The sequence below is a fragment of the Leucopleurus acutus genome (genome assembly GCF_964270905.1).
Source record: "Leucopleurus acutus genome assembly, chromosome: 11".
In the NCBI taxonomy this organism is placed as follows: Eukaryota; Metazoa; Chordata; class Mammalia; order Artiodactyla; family Delphinidae; genus Leucopleurus; species Leucopleurus acutus.
In genome coordinates, this window is record NC_139152.1 from 36,463,633 (window position 1) to 36,480,721 (window position 17,089).

Sequence of the window (17,089 nt, forward strand, 5' to 3'; positions counted from 1 at the left end):
TGGCAATGCCTACATAAGTTTAACCTCACAGTTATTTAAAGACATTAAAATTAAAACAGTAATGTACCATTTTACACCTATAAAAAACTACAATGGAGAGCAAAAATTAAATTGATAATATCCAATGGCAACAAGCTTGTTTTAAAAGTAATTGCAGGGCTTCCCCGGTGGCACAGTGGTTAAGAATCCACCTGTCAATGCAGGGGACACGGGTTTGAGTCCTGGTCAGGGAAGATCCCACATGCTGTGGAGCAACTAAGCCCGTGCACCACAACTACTGAGTCTGCGCTCTAGAGCCCACGAGCCACAACGACTGAAGCTCGTGTGCCACAACTACTGAAGCCTGAACGCCTGGAGCCTGTGCTCCGCAACAAGAGAAGCCATCGCAATGAGAAGCCCTTGGCAACTAGAGAAAGCCTGTGCACAGCCACAGAAGACCCAATGCAGCCAAAAATTAAATAAATAATAAATAATTAAATAGAAAATAAATCTATCAAAAAATAAAAAGTAATTGCATACATTGCCAGTGGAATGTTCTTTGATACAGCCTTTGGACAAGCAATAAAACATGTTAAATCAAGATAAGGGTAGGGTATTAAGAGGTGCAAACTACTATGTATAAAATAAATAAGCTACAAGAATATATTGTACAACACAGGGAATATAGCCAATATGTATAATAAAAATAAATGTAATATAAACTTTAAAAATTATGACTCACTATGTTGTATACCTGAAACTTACATAATATTGTACATCAACTATACCTCAGCTAAACTACATTATTCGAACAGTTCACAACTTGCTTCATTAAATCTACTGTTGATAATATAGTCTAAAAAATAACTTACACCATATGAATTGCAGCAGCACCTATAATAGTGAAAAAGTTAGAAGGAAATAAACTATATTTCTAACATCAATGAAATATTTACTAGTCCTTAAAATTTTATAAACTTATAATAATATAAACATTGTTTACAATAAAATATTATGCAAAATGTAGAAATAAAAATGATACTGTGATTGCAACAATGTAAAATATGTAAGCATTTGACAAGGAGCAAAGAAAACCAGTACCAAAGGTGGTGATATCATGTGATCATTTTTTTTCTTTTATTACCTGCCTTTAACTAGTATTGTATTTATTTAAAAACATAATTAGGAATGGAAACCTTGTAGGCGTTACGGTGTATATTTGTTTAAAGCCTTGCTTCCACAAATCTAGGTACTTCCATACGTGCATGTAAAAACTAACTGGCTTAGTTTTGGGTATAGAAATATAAATGAAAACACATTTAGTCGGGACTTCCCTGGCAGTCCATTGGTTAAGACTCCTAGCTTCCACTGCAGGAGGCACAGGTTCCATCCCTGGTCAGGAACTAAGATCCCACATGCCATGCAGCATGGACAAAAAACCCCCAAAAAACAAAAAAAAAACCCCACATTTAGTCAATTTGTAAATTCATTTACCTGAATGTCAGCAATAGATAGCATTATTTTAAAATATCTGAAATATACAGAATAAAACGATAAACAGATATTACCAACACAGTTACACATCCTGTGCACCTGGCACCCCTCTTCCACCTCTCAGAGACAGCCACTATCCTAATTTGATATTTATCATTCCCATGCATTTTGATATGCATTTTATGCATATTTGTACTTGCATAAACATAACACAAAGTTTTGCGCATTTAAAAATTTTGTGTAAATACTGTAAAAAATGTTCCATTTTTGCATCTTGTTTTTTACTCAACGTGTTTCTGAAATTCATCCATGTTGCTGTATGTATTCATTTGCATCCTCTAGAGTAGTCTGTAATATAAACATACCACATTTTGTTTATTGCTGATCCCACTGATTGATGAATATATACAAATATATGGATGTAGATTGAGTATGTGTGTGTATACACACATGCACAGGCACATACTATTTCTCACTCTCCTCATAAAAGCAAATAAAATATACTTTAGGGAGATTTAATATGAAATCCCAAATCTATATATGGGAGAAATATGTAGAAAAAACTTCAAATTAATACCTTCTTGGAGACTAAATTGCTAGTTACCATAGTAAATAATGCCCCCCCCAAAATAAACTTAGGACTTCCCTGGTGGCGCAGTGGTTAAGAATCTGCCTGCCAATACAGATGACACAGGTTCGATCCCTGGTATGGGAAGATCACACATGCCACCGAGCAACTAAGCCCATGCGCCACAACTACTCAGCCTGTGTTCTAGAACCCGCGAGCCACAAATACTGAGTCTGTGCGCCACAACTACTGAAGCCCACGCACCTAGAGCCCATGCTCCGCAACAAGAAAGGCCACTGCAATGAGAAGCCCGCACAGCACAACGAAGAGCAGCCCCTGCTCGCCGCAACTAGAGAAAGCCCGCAAGCAGCAACGAAGACCCAACGCAGCCAAAAAAAAATTTTTATAAAGTAAAATAAACTTTATGCTCTGCTGAATTTTAAATTAAATATAAAAAGGCTGCCGAAAAAATCGTTTATGATAAAACCAGGGAATATTGAGATACTTGAATTCACACATTTAATAAATATTACACATGCCAAAAGTATTAAGACATTTATAAATTATCCTTTAGCTCAGCTCCTGTTAGGTTGTTCCCATAACAATGGGGAAAGGGTAGTTAAAATGCCACTTTACCATTTCTGTAGCTTGTGGGAGTCATATCCTGTTCCTTTCCCTTTTTTTTTTTTTCTTTAAAGAAGTCTCTAAACTAAAAGTGAATTTAATAATATATTTCCTTTTTCACCCTAGCACAAAACATAAGACTAGGGCAATATTGGATTAACTCCTCTATTGGGCATCAGTAAGTTAATTTTTTTCCTCCTGAGATTCTAGTGCATCAAAAATTTTAACATGTAATATCATAATGCCTTCTAAGATTGGGATTCTTTAAATTTTTATATCAAATTGTGAAGGACCAATTCTTGAAGATATTCCCAACCCTCACATACTACCCTCCTTATGTATATTAGTCAAAGTCCTGGCAGGAAACAGATGGCACACTCGAGCTGGCTAATTAAAGACAGTTTAACAAAGGGACGATTTATAAAGATGCAATATGAGATAGGGAAAACAACAAGAAATCGATCAGGTACCTGAAAGGACAAAGCAGCCAGAGTTGTTATTATCTCTAAGCCAGAAGAAGCAAATAGAAGTTATCAAAAACTGGAGGGGGTAGCTTAACAGAAAGGGTCACCTGTCAGGAGATGTCACCTTCAGTAAGTGACACAGCTAATCATGGTAGTAACCTGGCAGGAAAGGAGCCAGCAGAATAAATATCCAAACGTCCTCTTTCTGATATCCTGCCAGTGGTCACCACTGGTCAAACCGAATCAGAATCCAGAGGACAAGAGAACCTACTAATACAACGTATACAGGTCAGCCCCCAGGATATGAGGCAGGGTAAAAGATGACTGAGAGGATACAGAGAGGCAGAACAAAGGTATCCATCACCCACCTCCCCGCCACTTTGGCATGAAATGGAGTGAAAATCACCTTTCAGTTTGGGAATAGCATGGTGGGAGTTTCTCATCAGCGGAACTAGAAAGCAGTTTGTATACTGAGGCATCTGTGGGGGAAAAGGAACACATTATGCAGACACTTGGACATGTTATAAGGTAAGAGAAATATTTATTTAATTTTACACAAGAACGAGCTTATACTTAACAAATTCAACCAAATAATATTAAGTGCAGTAAAACAATGAAATAAGGATGACATCTCTTGTTAGAAAATATTAAGTAACCATGCCTGTGCGTTATTTTTATCATGACAATAACTCGTTTCAGATTTCTTCTCAGAGTGTATACTGTACATATAACATGTTATAGCTTCTTTGCTTTGCTTCGGAAAACAGAATTCGTTCACTGCCTTACATTTTATTTTCTGCAGTGAAGAACTGAACTGATTTGTGAAGATTCTGATCTAGAGGAAAATTTTCTGCACCAGTGAAGCTAGAGGCTTCCGAAGCTCCCGTAAGCTCAGGCTTTACATCCAGAGGTCGTGATGTCATGGTGTGTATTGCACACGCATTCCTCTACATGCCAACATCAGACGCAGTTGAGGTGGAATTCTGGTCTAGTTTTGCCCCAAGGAGTTTCCTTTTGTGATTTTCTCAAGCTCCACAAATTTCATAATTGAAAGTTTACTCAGCTATTAACAATGCTGCACTTAGCTGCCCACAAATCATCCACTTCAATTTTTTTTTTTTGGTCTTTTTAATGAAAGAACATTCTTTAAACAGAAATTTCCAGTGAGACAGTTAACTTCACAGTTCCTGAAGGCACTGTGGATCCACTGAGCAACAGATGTGGCCATTCTAGAGAAGAGAGGGGAAAAAAAGCATGGTATTACTTTTTAAGCCATGAGTCAATACTCATCGATTGGTACACATAACATAACTGAATGGTTTATTTGTTATTTATGTGCCCCTGAAAGTTCAATGGCTCAATCACTTTTCATGCCTCTACTGTTGCAGAACAAACTATGGCCAGTTATTTGTGGCAAATCATAAGCCAACTTTATTTACCCCATGGCACTCTCTTAGCTCACATTTGTTGTTTGGTTTACCCATTCACAAAATAAGCACTGAGTAAACTGAGCCCGAGATATGCTGATGAATGAATAAAGCAGATATGGTCACTACCCTCATAGGACAGGGCTTATAGTTTTGTGGGAGGGAATTAATAAGCAAATGTACAATCAAAAATTGTGAAAAGTGCTAGAAAAGAAACAAACTAGGTGATGTCATGAGATTAATAAATGTCTGGCTACTTAGATTGGGTGGCCAGAGTAGACTTCTCTGTAGAAGTGATGTTTAAACCAAGACCTCAAGACAGATCTGTGAAAAGGTAGGCCAAGAGCACAGGGAACAGAATGAATAAAAGGCTTTAAAGTGAAAAGAGTTTTGCGTAGTTAAGAAACCTAAAAAGGTTTGGTCTGGGTGAGAATTTTAAGTTGGTGAAGAAAACAGTGTAGAGATGAGGCAGGAAAAATAGTCAAGGAAGAGCCAGATATGCATAATTAGGTTTTTTTTTTTTTTTTTTTTTTGCGGTACGCGGGCCTCTCACTGTTGTGGCCTTTCCCGTTGCAGAGCACAGGATCCGGACGCGCAGGCTCAGTGGCCATGGCTCACGGGCCCAGCCGCTCCGCGGCATGTGGAATCTTCCCGGACCGGGGCACGAACCCGTGTCCCCTGCATCGGCAGGAGGACTCTCAACCACTGTGCCACCAGGGAAGCCCCCATAATTAGTTTTTATAACAAAGTACCAAAAGAGTATGGTGTATTACAGAGAGGAAAAAAATCTGTATCTTGTTCTTTTGAATCCTTGCGCTCTTTCTTCCACTGGCTAGCTAATAATGAAAATGTTAGTATTGTTACCACAATCATAAGATGATAATACCCTTCTACTTTTTGAGTGCGTACTCTGTGTCAGATACTTTGCCAGGCACTTTAAATACATTATCTAATTTCAACCTCAGAGCATTCCCAGTAGGATCACTATTAATAGTCATGTTTTTTTAGGTTCAGAAACTGAAGATCAGAAAGCTTAAATATCATGGCCCAAATCACAAAGCTAATATAATGGTACAGCTGGGATTAAAATTCAGGTTAGTCTGACTCTAAAACTCATCTTCTATTTGATATATTCTCTCAGATAATTGACTTTAGATGATTGAAAATGTATCAGACCTTAATATGATAAAACCAAAAGGGTCTGTTCCTGTAAGATAAAACTTAAGAAAGGACTTTGGTACTTTAGCCTTTGTTGAAGCTTACCAAATGAGGGAAAAGCCAGTCTATATCCAAGAAGAGTGTTATCAATTTAACTTAATCCTCTTCTTTTTAAATTGTTATTAAGCAGAGTTCTTATTCTGACAGCAAACGAAGGTGACATCCATCTCTTGGATCTCTAGCTGCCATTTAAAGCTTTGTCATTACACTCAGAGGCAGAGGTTTTCTGGCCATAACCTGGTCACATGATCTTTCCCAATCCATTGACCCAATGAAGGGAGGGGTGTACCAGTTCCTGAGAATATCAGTTTCTCAAATTGTATGGATTTTGAGCAGAAAGAGAGTTAGGGAATGTTTGGAGTATGAGTATGTTTTAGGAAGAGAAGGTATATTTTGCAAGTCTTCCAGTAGTGTTTTTCTCATATCAATTCTGCTATAGCAACATAAATGCTCTACAGAGCATGTCATTGGAAGCTCCCCTATTAGGGAAACATAGCTCATACAAGAAAGATTGATAAAATATTCCACTGGGGTTCCTGTTTCAGTAATGGCAGAGTTACTTATTTAAGACTATCGACTGACTATCCCTCCTATGGATAACTATAAAGTTTGGACAAAATATAAAAACTATTTAAAGCAATGGAGAGTGACTAAAAGCAGGTAGACACTGGAGGAGTTTCAATCTTTAAAAGAAGGAAGATGTACTGTTTGAGATTCATTTTTACTTGGCATTTTCCCTTAGGGCACTCCTAGCCTGTGATGCTTAGGATAAGTATAACTTAAGCAGAAAGCCACAATCTGATAGGGCCCACGTGTCAGAGGACAACATTTAGGGCTCTGTTGGGCTGCCAGAGTGGCTGGAAATTCAGGAGGAAATGTCTAGAAAGGAGGGAGTGAATCAGCATGTCAACTCCCCTCAAATCTGTGGTGGGTCTTTGAATTGCAGAGGAGACTCTAAAGAGACAATCAGAGAGTCACAGCTTGAAGTTTGAAAGATTTGAGCAGATATTTCAGATGCTGCTCACTGTGGGTTTAAAATCTATGTCCTGCCAAGTTAGAAGGGACAGATAAAAAATTCAGGCTTTCCATTGAAAGCCCAAAAGGGCCATGATTAGGAAGAAAATGATGTCTCAAGATTAAGAGATTCACCCGAAAACTAAGGGTACACCTGGAATAGACCCACCTAACCAATGTAAAGCCCAGCCTTTCCAACTGCAAGATGACTGGCCAGTAATTTGCAATCTGCTAGAACAAAAATAGTCTTCAGAAGAAGCTAATAGAATGTAAGGTCTATACTATGTATTATCCACAATATCCAGTAAACCATAAGCATTACTAGACATGTGAAGAAAAACAGAAAAAAGTGAGTCCTCACCAAGAGAAAAACTAGTGAATAGAAATGACTCAAAGTTAATCCAGATGGTAAAGACTAGGAAGTAGCTATTACTAATACGTACAAAGATGTAAAAAAAAGATGGTCATAATGAATGATAAAACATGGTAAGTTACAGCAGAGAAATGAAACTATAAATAGAATTAAATAAAAATTCTGGGGCTTCCCTGGTGGCGCAGTGGTTGAGAGTCCGCCTGCCGACGCAGGGGACACAGGTTCGTGCCCCGGTCTGGGAAGATCCCACATGCTGCGGAACGGCTGGGCCCGTGAGCCATGGCCACTGGGCCTGTGCGTCCGGAGCCTGTGCTCCGCAACAGGAGAGGCCGCAGCAGTAAGAGGCCCGCGTACTGCAAAAAAAAAAAAAAAAAAAAAAAATTCTGGAACTGAAAAGTGCAATATTCGAAATGAAAAATTCATTGGATGGGTTTAACAGCAGATTAGAGATGGCAGAAGAAATAGTCAATAAATTAAAAAAATAGAAATTATCCAATCTTTAAAAAAAAGATAATTTGATCGAAATAAAAATAGAACCTCAGTGACCTTCAGGATAATATTAAACCATATAACACATGTGTAATTAGAGTCGCAGAAGAATAGGAGGGAAATAATGTGGCAGACCAAATATCTGAAGAAACAATGGCCAAATTTTTCTCAAATTTGGTGAAAAAAATCTACTTAGATACTCAAAAAGCCCAGCAAATACCAAAGAGGACAAAAAAAAAAAAAAACTTAAGTGCATCATAGTCAAAAGTCTAAAAACCAAAGATAAAGAAAGAATCATGAAAGGAGACAGAGGAGAAAAAAAAGACATTACATATAAGGGAACAAAAGTACAAATGATAGCTGAATCCTTATCAGAAATAGTAGAAACTAGAAAACAGTAGAGTACCACTTTTAAGTGCTGGGACAAATCTGTCAATCCTGAATTCTATATTTAGTTGAATATCCTTCAAAAATAAAGACATTTTCAAATAAATGTAAGTTGAGAGAATTTGTGGCCAGTATATCTGCAATATGGAAAATGCTAAAGGAAGTTATTCAAGATAAAGGGAAATAACACTAGATGGAGATTAACATGTGTGAGAAGAAATGAAGAGCACAAGAAATGGTAAATATGAGGATAAATATAAATATGAAATAAATATAAAATTAAAATATAGCATTTTTTCTTCTATTAATTTGCTTGAAAGATATTTGACTTATTAAAGCAAAAATACTGATAGTAATACAGATTTTTAGAGTTTATAGTATACATAGTTATATGATTATTATAGTGCAAAGGTTAGGGGAATGGGATTATATTATTCCAAAGTTCTTACATTTTATATGAATTAGTATAATATTAAATCTTATTATACTGTAATAAATGAATGATATATGTTACAACTCCTATACCAACAACTAAAACAATCATAAAGAGTTATAGTTAAGAATTCAAAAGAACAAGTAAAATTGAATAATATTAAAAATATTAACAAATAAAAAGAAGGAAGGAATAGATGATTAAGAATACAAAAAATAGATGGAACAAGTAGAAAACAAATGGCAAAATGGTGGGCCAAAATCCACCAACGTCAAAAACAATATTAAATGGACTAACACTTCAATTAAAAGCCAGAGATTGTCACGCTGGATAAAAAAGTAAAAACTATTTATACATTATCTATAAAAAATGCACTTTAAATATAAAACCATAGATAGGTTGAAAGTGGATGAATCAAAACAATATACTGTGTGGCTACAAAAGTACCAGACAATGGACTTCCCTGGTGGTGCAGTGGATAAGGCTCCATGATCCCAATGCAGTGGGCCTGGGTTCGATCCCTGGTGAAGGAACTAGATCCCACATGCATGCTGCAACTAAGAGTTTGCATGCCACAACTAAGGAGGCTGCCTGCCACAACTAAGGAGCCCATGTGTTGCAACTAATGAGCTGGCAAGCAGCAATTAAGGAGCCCGCCGACTGCAACTAAGACCTGGTTCAACTAAATAAATGAATGAATATTAAAAAAAAACAAAGTACCAGTCAAAATTGACATCAAGTCTAGAAGCCTTGCTAGAGATAAGGAGGGACATTACATAATGATAAACTGGTCAATTCACCATTAGATATAAAAGAATACATATGGTGCGATCCATTTATATGAAATTTTTAAATAGGAAAATAAATTTACTATAATGAAATAAAATTGAGGTTTCCTATGAGAAGCAGATATTGTCTGGAAGGGGACAAAAGGGTACTTGCTAGATTGCTGGAAATATTCTGTATTTTGATTCATCAAACTTATAAAATTATATACAAAATAACTATGCATTTCACCTTAACAAACATTACCTTGATAAAAACTACAATAAAAAGTGACCCACTGAAACTCAGTCAGGTTGCTATGAATAGTAACCACCTACTGTCATAACTAATTATAACATCTATTTTTATGTAGTAACACAGTAAGTTTCCTTAACACCTTGTTATTTTTGGCTATATTTACTGGTAAAGAAGTCATCATCACTCTTTGCATGGTAAACTCTATAACATTAAGATTAGAAGACAGCCGACTTTTAGCTTTCAGTAAAATGTTTATATATGACATATATAATATATATTTTACTCTTATTTATATTTAATATATTTATTATTTATGTATCATTCACTATATGGTATTAATATATTAATATGTTTATAAATTACATACTATAGATATAATAAATATATGTAATTACAAATTCATATATAATATGTGGCTATAAATAATCTATATAAAAATTAATAATTTAAAATCCCACTATTATGAATATTTTAGTATGTCCTAATAGAATTCACTTCATATTCCTTTATTTTCAACCTTCTTGTAATCAAAGTGCATATGTAATCACACATAGTATTTTTATCTTGATTTTTATTATAAGCATTGTTAGCACATGAATAATTGATCAATGCAATCATATAACTACATATTATACAATTATGATATAATGTTATATGTTACAGAGTTACCATAATTTATTTAACCCATTTTTCATTTGTTGGATATTTTGATTTCTTCCTTGATTCTGCATGCCAATTAATGTTGAGGTTAATATTACGATGCATATAGTTTGCTCCATATTTTAGATTATTTCTTTAGGTTGGATTCTCAGACCCAGGATTAGTAGGATCTTCTGGACATTTTTGTGGGGAAGGGGAGTGGGCAAGGAGATGTATGTGTGGTTCCTGGCATGTATTTTTCAATGTCACTAACATTGCATAAGAATTACAATTCCAGTACACCTCTGTCAGCATTGGAAATTATGGTGAAATATTTTTTTACCATAGTATGTGAAAATAATAGTTAAGTTAGTTTATATTTAAGTGTCAATAATTTAAAACACTGATTTCCTCTTTTTTTTGCAGTATTACATGACAGTCTATGTTTATTTTTTTAACATCTTTATTGGAGTATAATTGCTTTACAATGGTATGTTAGTTTCTGCTTTATAACAAAGTGAATCAGTTATACATATACATATGTTCCCATATCTCTTCCCTTTTGCATCTCCCTCCCTCCCACCCTCCCTATCCCACCCCTCTAGGTGGTCACAAACCACCTAGCTAATCTCCCTGTGCTATGCAGCAACGTCCCACTAGCTATCTATTTTACATTTGGTAGTGTATATATAGCCATGACACTCTCTCACTTTGTCACAGCTTACCCTTCCCCCTCCCCATATCCTCAGATCCATTCTCTAGTAGGACTGTGTCTTTATTCCCGTCTGACCCCTAGGTTCTTCACGACTTTTTTTTTCTTAGATTCCATATATATGTGTTAGCATACGGTATTTGTTTTTCTCTTTCTGAGTTACTTCACTCTGTATGACAGACTCTAGGTCCATCCACCTCACTACAAATAGCTCAATTTCGTTTCTTTTTATGTCTGAGTAATATTCCATTGTATATATGTGCCACATCTTCTTTATCCATTCATCCGATGGTGGACACTTAGGTTGCTTCCATGTCCTGGCTATTGTAAATAGAGCTGCAATGAACATTTTGGTACATGACTCTTTTTGAATTATGGATTTCTCAGGGTATATGCCCAGTAGTGGGATTGCTGGGTCATATGGGAGTTCTATTTGTAGTTTTTTAAGGAACCTCCATACTGTTCTCCATAGTGGCTGTATCAATCTACATTCCCAACAACAGTGCAAAAGTGTTCCCTTTCCTACACACCCTCTCCAGCATTTATTGTTTCTAGATTTTTTGATGATGGCCATTCTGACTGGTGTGAAATGATATCTCATTGTAGTTTTGATTTGCATTTCTCTAATGATTAATGATGTTGAGCATTCTTTCATGTGTTTGTTGGCAATCTGTACATCTTCTTTGGAGAAATATCTATTTAAGTCTTCTGCCCATTTTTGGATTGGGATGTTTGTCTTTTTGATATTGAGCTGCATGAGATGCTTGTAAATTTTCGAGATTAAACCTTTGTCAGTTGCTTCATTTGCAAATATTTTCTCCCATTCTGAGGGTTGTCTTTTGGTCCTGTTTATGGTTTCCTTTGCTGTGCAAAAGCTTTTAGGATTCATTAGGTCCCATTTGTTTATTTTTGTTTTTATTTCCATTACTCTAGGAGGTGGATCAAAAAGGATCTTGCTGTGATTTATGTCAGAGTGTTCTGCCTATGTTTTCCTCTAAGAGTTTGATTGTGTCTGGCCTTACATTTAGGTCTTTAATCCATTTTGAGTTTATTTTTGTGTATGGTTTAGGGAGTGTTCTAATTTCATACTTCTAACATGTACCTGTCCAGTTTTCCCAGCAACACTTATTGAAGAGGCTGTCTTTTCTCCACTGTATATTCTTGCCTCCTTTATCAAAGATAAGGTAACCATATGTGCGTGGATTTATCTCTGAGCTTCCTATCCTGTTCCATTGATCTATATTTCTGTTTTTGTGCCAGTACCATACTGTCTTGATTACTGTTGCTTTGTAGTATAGCCTGAAGTCAGGGAGCCTGATAACTCCAGCTCCATTTTTTGTTCTCAAGATTGCTTTGGCTATTCAGGGTCTTTTGTGTTTCCATACAGATTTTGAAATTTTTTGTTCTAGTTCTGTGAAAAATGCCAGGGTAGTTTGATAGGGATTGCACTGAATCTGTAGATTGCTTTGGGTACCAGAGTCGTTTTCACAATGTTGATTCTTCCAATCCAAGAACATGGTATATCTCTCCATATATTTGTATCATCTTTAATTTCTTTCATCAGTGTCTTATAATTTTCTGCATACAGGTCTTCTGTCTCCTTAGGTAGGTTTATACCTAGATATTTTATTCTTTTTGTTGCAATGGTAAATGGGAGCGTTTTCTTAATTTCACTTTCAGATTTTTCATCAATAGTGTATAAGAATGGCAGAGATTTCTGTGCATTAATTTTGTATCCTGCTACAAATTCATTGATTAGCTCTAGCAGCTTTCTGGTAGCATCTTTAGGATTCTCTATGTATAGTATCATGTCACCTGCAAACAGTGACAGCTTTACTTCTTCTTTTCCAATTTGGATTCCTTTTATTTCTTTTTCTTCTCTGATTGCTGTGGTTAAAACTTCCAAAACTATGTTGAATAATAGTGGTGAGAGTGAGCAACCTTATCTTGTTCCTGATCTTAGTGGAAATGGTTTCAGTTTTTCACCATTGAGGATGATCTTGGCTGTGGGTGTGTCATATATGGCCTTTATTATGTTGAGGAAAGTTCCCTCTATGCCTACTTTCTGGAGGGTTTTTATCATAAATCAGTGTTGAATTTTGTCGAAAGCTTTCTCTGCATCTATTGAGATGATCATATAGTTTTTCTCCTTCAATTTGTTAATATGGTGTATCACATTGATTGATTTGCGTATATTGAAGAATCCTTGCATCCCTGGGATAAACCCCACTTGATCATGGTGCATGATCCTTTTCATGTGCTGTTGGATTCTGTTTGCTAGTATTTTGTTGAGGATTTTTCCATCTATGTTCATCAGTGATATTGGCCTGTAGTTTTCTTTCTTTGTGACATCTTTGTCTGGTTTTGGTATCAGGATAATGGTGGCCTCGTAGAATGAGTGTGGGAGTGTTCCTCCCTCTGCTATATTTTGGAAGAATTTGAGAAGGATAGATGTTAGCTCTTCCCTAAATGTTTGATAGAATTCACCTGTGAAGCCATCTTGTCCTGGGCTTTTGTTTGTTGGAAGATTTTTAATCTGAGTTTCAATTTTAGTGCTGTGATTGGTCTGTTTATATTTTCTATTTCTTCCTGGTTCAGTCTCAGTAGGTGGTGCATTTCTACGAATTTGTCCATTTCTTCCAGGTTGTCCATTTTATTGGCATAGAGTTGCTTGTAGTAATCTCTCATGCCCCTTTTATTTCTGCAGTGTTAGTTGTTACTTCTTCTTTTTCATTTCTAATTCTATTGATTTGAGTCTTCTCCCTCTTTTTCTTGATGAGTCTGGCTAATGGTTTATCAATTCTGTTTATCTTCTCAAAGAACCAGCTTTTAGTTTTATTGATCTTTGCTATCATTTCCTTCATTTCTTTTTCATTTATTTCTGATCTGATCTTTATGATTTCTTTCCTTCTGCTAATTTTGGGGTTTTTTTGTTCTTCTTTCTCTAATTTCTTTAGGTATAAGGTTAGGTTGTTTATTTGAGATGTTTCCTGTTTCTTAAGGTAGGATTTTATTGCTATGAACTTCCCTCTTAGAACTACTTTTGCTGCATCCCATAGGTTTTGGATCGTTGTGTCTCCATTGTCATTTGTTTCTAGATATTTTTCGATTTCCTCTTTGGTTTATTCAGTGATCACTTCGTTATTAAGTAGTGTATTGTTTAGCCTCTATGTGTTTGTATTTTTTACAGATCTTTTCCTGTAATTGAAATCTAGTCTCACAGCGTTGTGGTCGGAAAAGATACTTGATATGATTTCAATTTTCTTAATATTACCAAGGCTAGATTTGTGACCCAAGATATGATGTATCCTGGAGAATCTTCCATGAGCACTTGAGAAAAATGTGTATTCTGTTGTTTTTGGATGGAATGTCTCATAAATATCAATTAAGTCCATCTTGTTTAATGTATCATTTAAAGCTTGTGTTTTCTTATTTACTTTCATTTTGGATGATCTGTCCATTGGTGAAAGTGGGGTGTTAAAGTCCCCTACTATGATTGTGTTACTGTTGATTTCCCCATTTATGGCTCTTAGTATTTGCCTTATGTATTGAGGTGCTCCTATATTGCGTGCATAAATATTTACAATTGTTATACCTTCTTCTTGGATCGATCCCTTGATCATTATGTAGTGTCCTTCTTTGTCTCTTGTAATAGTCTTTAAAGTCTATTTTGTCTGATATGAGAATTGCTACTCCAGCTTTCTTCTGATTTCCATTTGCATGGAATATGTTTTTCCATCCCCTCACTTTCAGTCTGTATGTGTCTCTAGGTCTGAAGTGGGTCTCTTGTAGACAGCATATATACGGCTCTCGTTTTTGTATTCATTCAGCCCGTCGGTGTCTTTTGGTTGGAGCATTTAATCCATTTACATTGAACGTAATTATCAATATGTATGTCCCTATTCCCATTTTCTTAATTGTTTCGGGTGTGTTATGGTAGGTCTCTTCCTTCTCTTGTGCTTCCTGCCTAGAGAAGTTCCTTTAGCATTTGTTGTAAAGATGGTTTGGTGGTGCTGAACTCTCTCAGCTTTTGCTTGTCTGTAATGGTTTTAATTTCGCCATCAAATCTGAATGAGATCCTTGCTGGGTACAGTAATCTTGGTTGTAGATTTTTCTCCATCACTTTCAATATGTCCTGCCACTCCCTTCTGGCTTGCAGAGTTTCTGCTGAAAGATCAGCTGTTAACCTTATGGGGATTCCCTTGTGTGTTATTTGTTGTTTTTCCCTTGCTGCTTTTAATATGCTTTCTTTGTATTTAATTTTTGACAGTTTGATTAATATGTGTCTTGGCATATTTCTCCTTGGATTTATCCTGTATGGGACTCTCTGTGCTTCCTGGACTTGCTTAACTATTTCCTTTCCCATATTAGGGATGTTTTCAACTATAATCTCTTCAAATATTTTCTCAGTCCCTTTCTTTTTCACTTTTTCTTCTGGGACCCCTATAATTTGAATGTTGGTGCGTTTAATATTGTCCCAGAGGTCTCTGAGACTGTCCTCATTTCTTTTCATTCTTTTTTCTTTATTCTGCTCTGCAGTAGTTACTTCCACTATTTTATCTCCAGGTCACTTATCCGTTCTTCTGCCTCAGTTATTCTGATATTGATCCCTTCTAGAGTATTTTTAATTTCATTTATTGTGTTGTTCATCATTGCTTGTTTCCTCTTTAGTTCTTCTAGATCCTTGTTAAATGTTTCTTGCATTTTCTCTATTTTATTTCCAAGATTTTGGATCTTTACTATCATTATTCTGAATTCTTTTTCAGGTAGACTGCCTATTTCCTCTTCATTTGTTAGGTCTGGTGCATTTTTATCTTGCTCCTTCATCTGCTGTGTGTTTTTCTGTCTTCTCATTTTGCTTATCTTACTGTGTTTGGGGTCTCCTTTTTGCAGGCTGCAGGTTCGTAGTTCCCGTTGTTTTTGATGTCTGTCTCCAGTGGCTAAAGTTGGTTCAGTGGGTTGTGTAGGCTTCCTCGTGGAGGGGACTAGTGCCTGTATTCTGGTGGATGAGGCTGGATCTTGTCTCTCTAGTGGGCAGGTCCACGTCTTGTGGTGTGTTTTGTGGTGTCTGTGGACTTACTATGATTTTAGCCAGCCTCTCTGCTAATGGGTGTGATTGTGTTCCTGTCTTGCTAGTTGTTTGGCATAGGGTGTCCAGCACTGTAGCTTGCTGGTCGTTGAGTGAAGCTGGGTGCTGGTGTTGACATGGAGATCTCTGGGAGATTTTTGCTGTGTGATATTACGTGGAGCTGGGAGGTCTCTTGTGGACCAGTGTCTTGAAGTTGGCTCTCCCACCTCAGAGGCACAGCCCTGACATCTGGCTGGAGCACCGAAAGCCTGTCCTCCACACGGCTCAGAATAAAATGGAGAAAAAATAGAAAGAAAGAAAGAGGATAAAATAAAATAAAGCAAGATAAAATAAAGTTATTAAAATAAAAAATATTAAGAAAAAAATTTTAAAACTTAAAAAAAAAAACAATGGACGGACAAAACCCTCGGACAAATGGTGAAAGCAAAGCTATACAGAGAAAATCTCACATAGAAACGTACACATACACACTCACAAAAAGAGGAAAAAGGGAAAAAATAGTCTATCTTGCTCTCAAAGTCCACCTCCTCAATTTGGAATGATTCTTTGTCTATTCAGGTATTCTACAGATGCAGGGTACATCAAGTTGATTGTGGAGATTTAATCCACTGTTCCTGAGGCTGCTGGGAGAGATTTCCCTTTCTCTTTTTTGTTCGCACAGCTCCCAGGGTTCAGCTTTGGATTTGGCCCCGCCTCTGCGGGTAGGTCGCCTGAGGGTGTCTGTTCTTTGCTCAGACAGGACCGGGTTAAAGGAGCAGCTGCTTTGGGGGCTCTGGCTCACTCAGCCCGGGAGGGAGGAGGGGTACGGATGCGGGGCGAGCCCAGCGGCAGAGGCCAGCGTGACGTTACAACAGCCTGAGGCATGCCATGCGTTCTCCCGGAGAAGTTGTCCCTGGATCATGGACCCTGGCAGTGGCAGGCTGCACAGCCTCCCCGGAAGGGAGGTGTGGAGAGTGACCTGTGCTCACACACAGGCTTCTTGGTGGCCGCAGCAGCAGCCTTAGCATCTCATGCCCGTCTCTGGGGTCCGCGCTGTTAGCTGCGGCTCGCGCCCGTCTCTGGAGCTCCTTTAAGCAGAGCTCTTAATCCCCTCCTTGCGCACCAGGAAACAAAGAGGCAAGAAAAAGTTTCTTGCCTCTTCTGCAGGTCCAGGCTT

General features: G+C 37.0%; 1 protein-coding gene across 1 annotated transcript in view; it reads right to left on the reverse strand.

Annotated features, from left to right (window-relative positions):
* Positions 1-3,720: 3,720 nt before the first annotated feature.
* The window catches only part of NELL2 (neural EGFL like 2), a 385,449-nt gene continuing 372,080 nt past the window's right edge, over positions 3,721-17,089 (reverse strand). Inside the window, exon 21 of the mRNA XM_082850800.1 lies at positions 3,721-4,358. Within this exon, the coding sequence (XP_082706926.1) occupies positions 4,308-4,358 (51 nt within the window). The 3' untranslated portion in view covers positions 3,721-4,307. The remainder of the gene's footprint in view (positions 4,359-17,089) is intronic.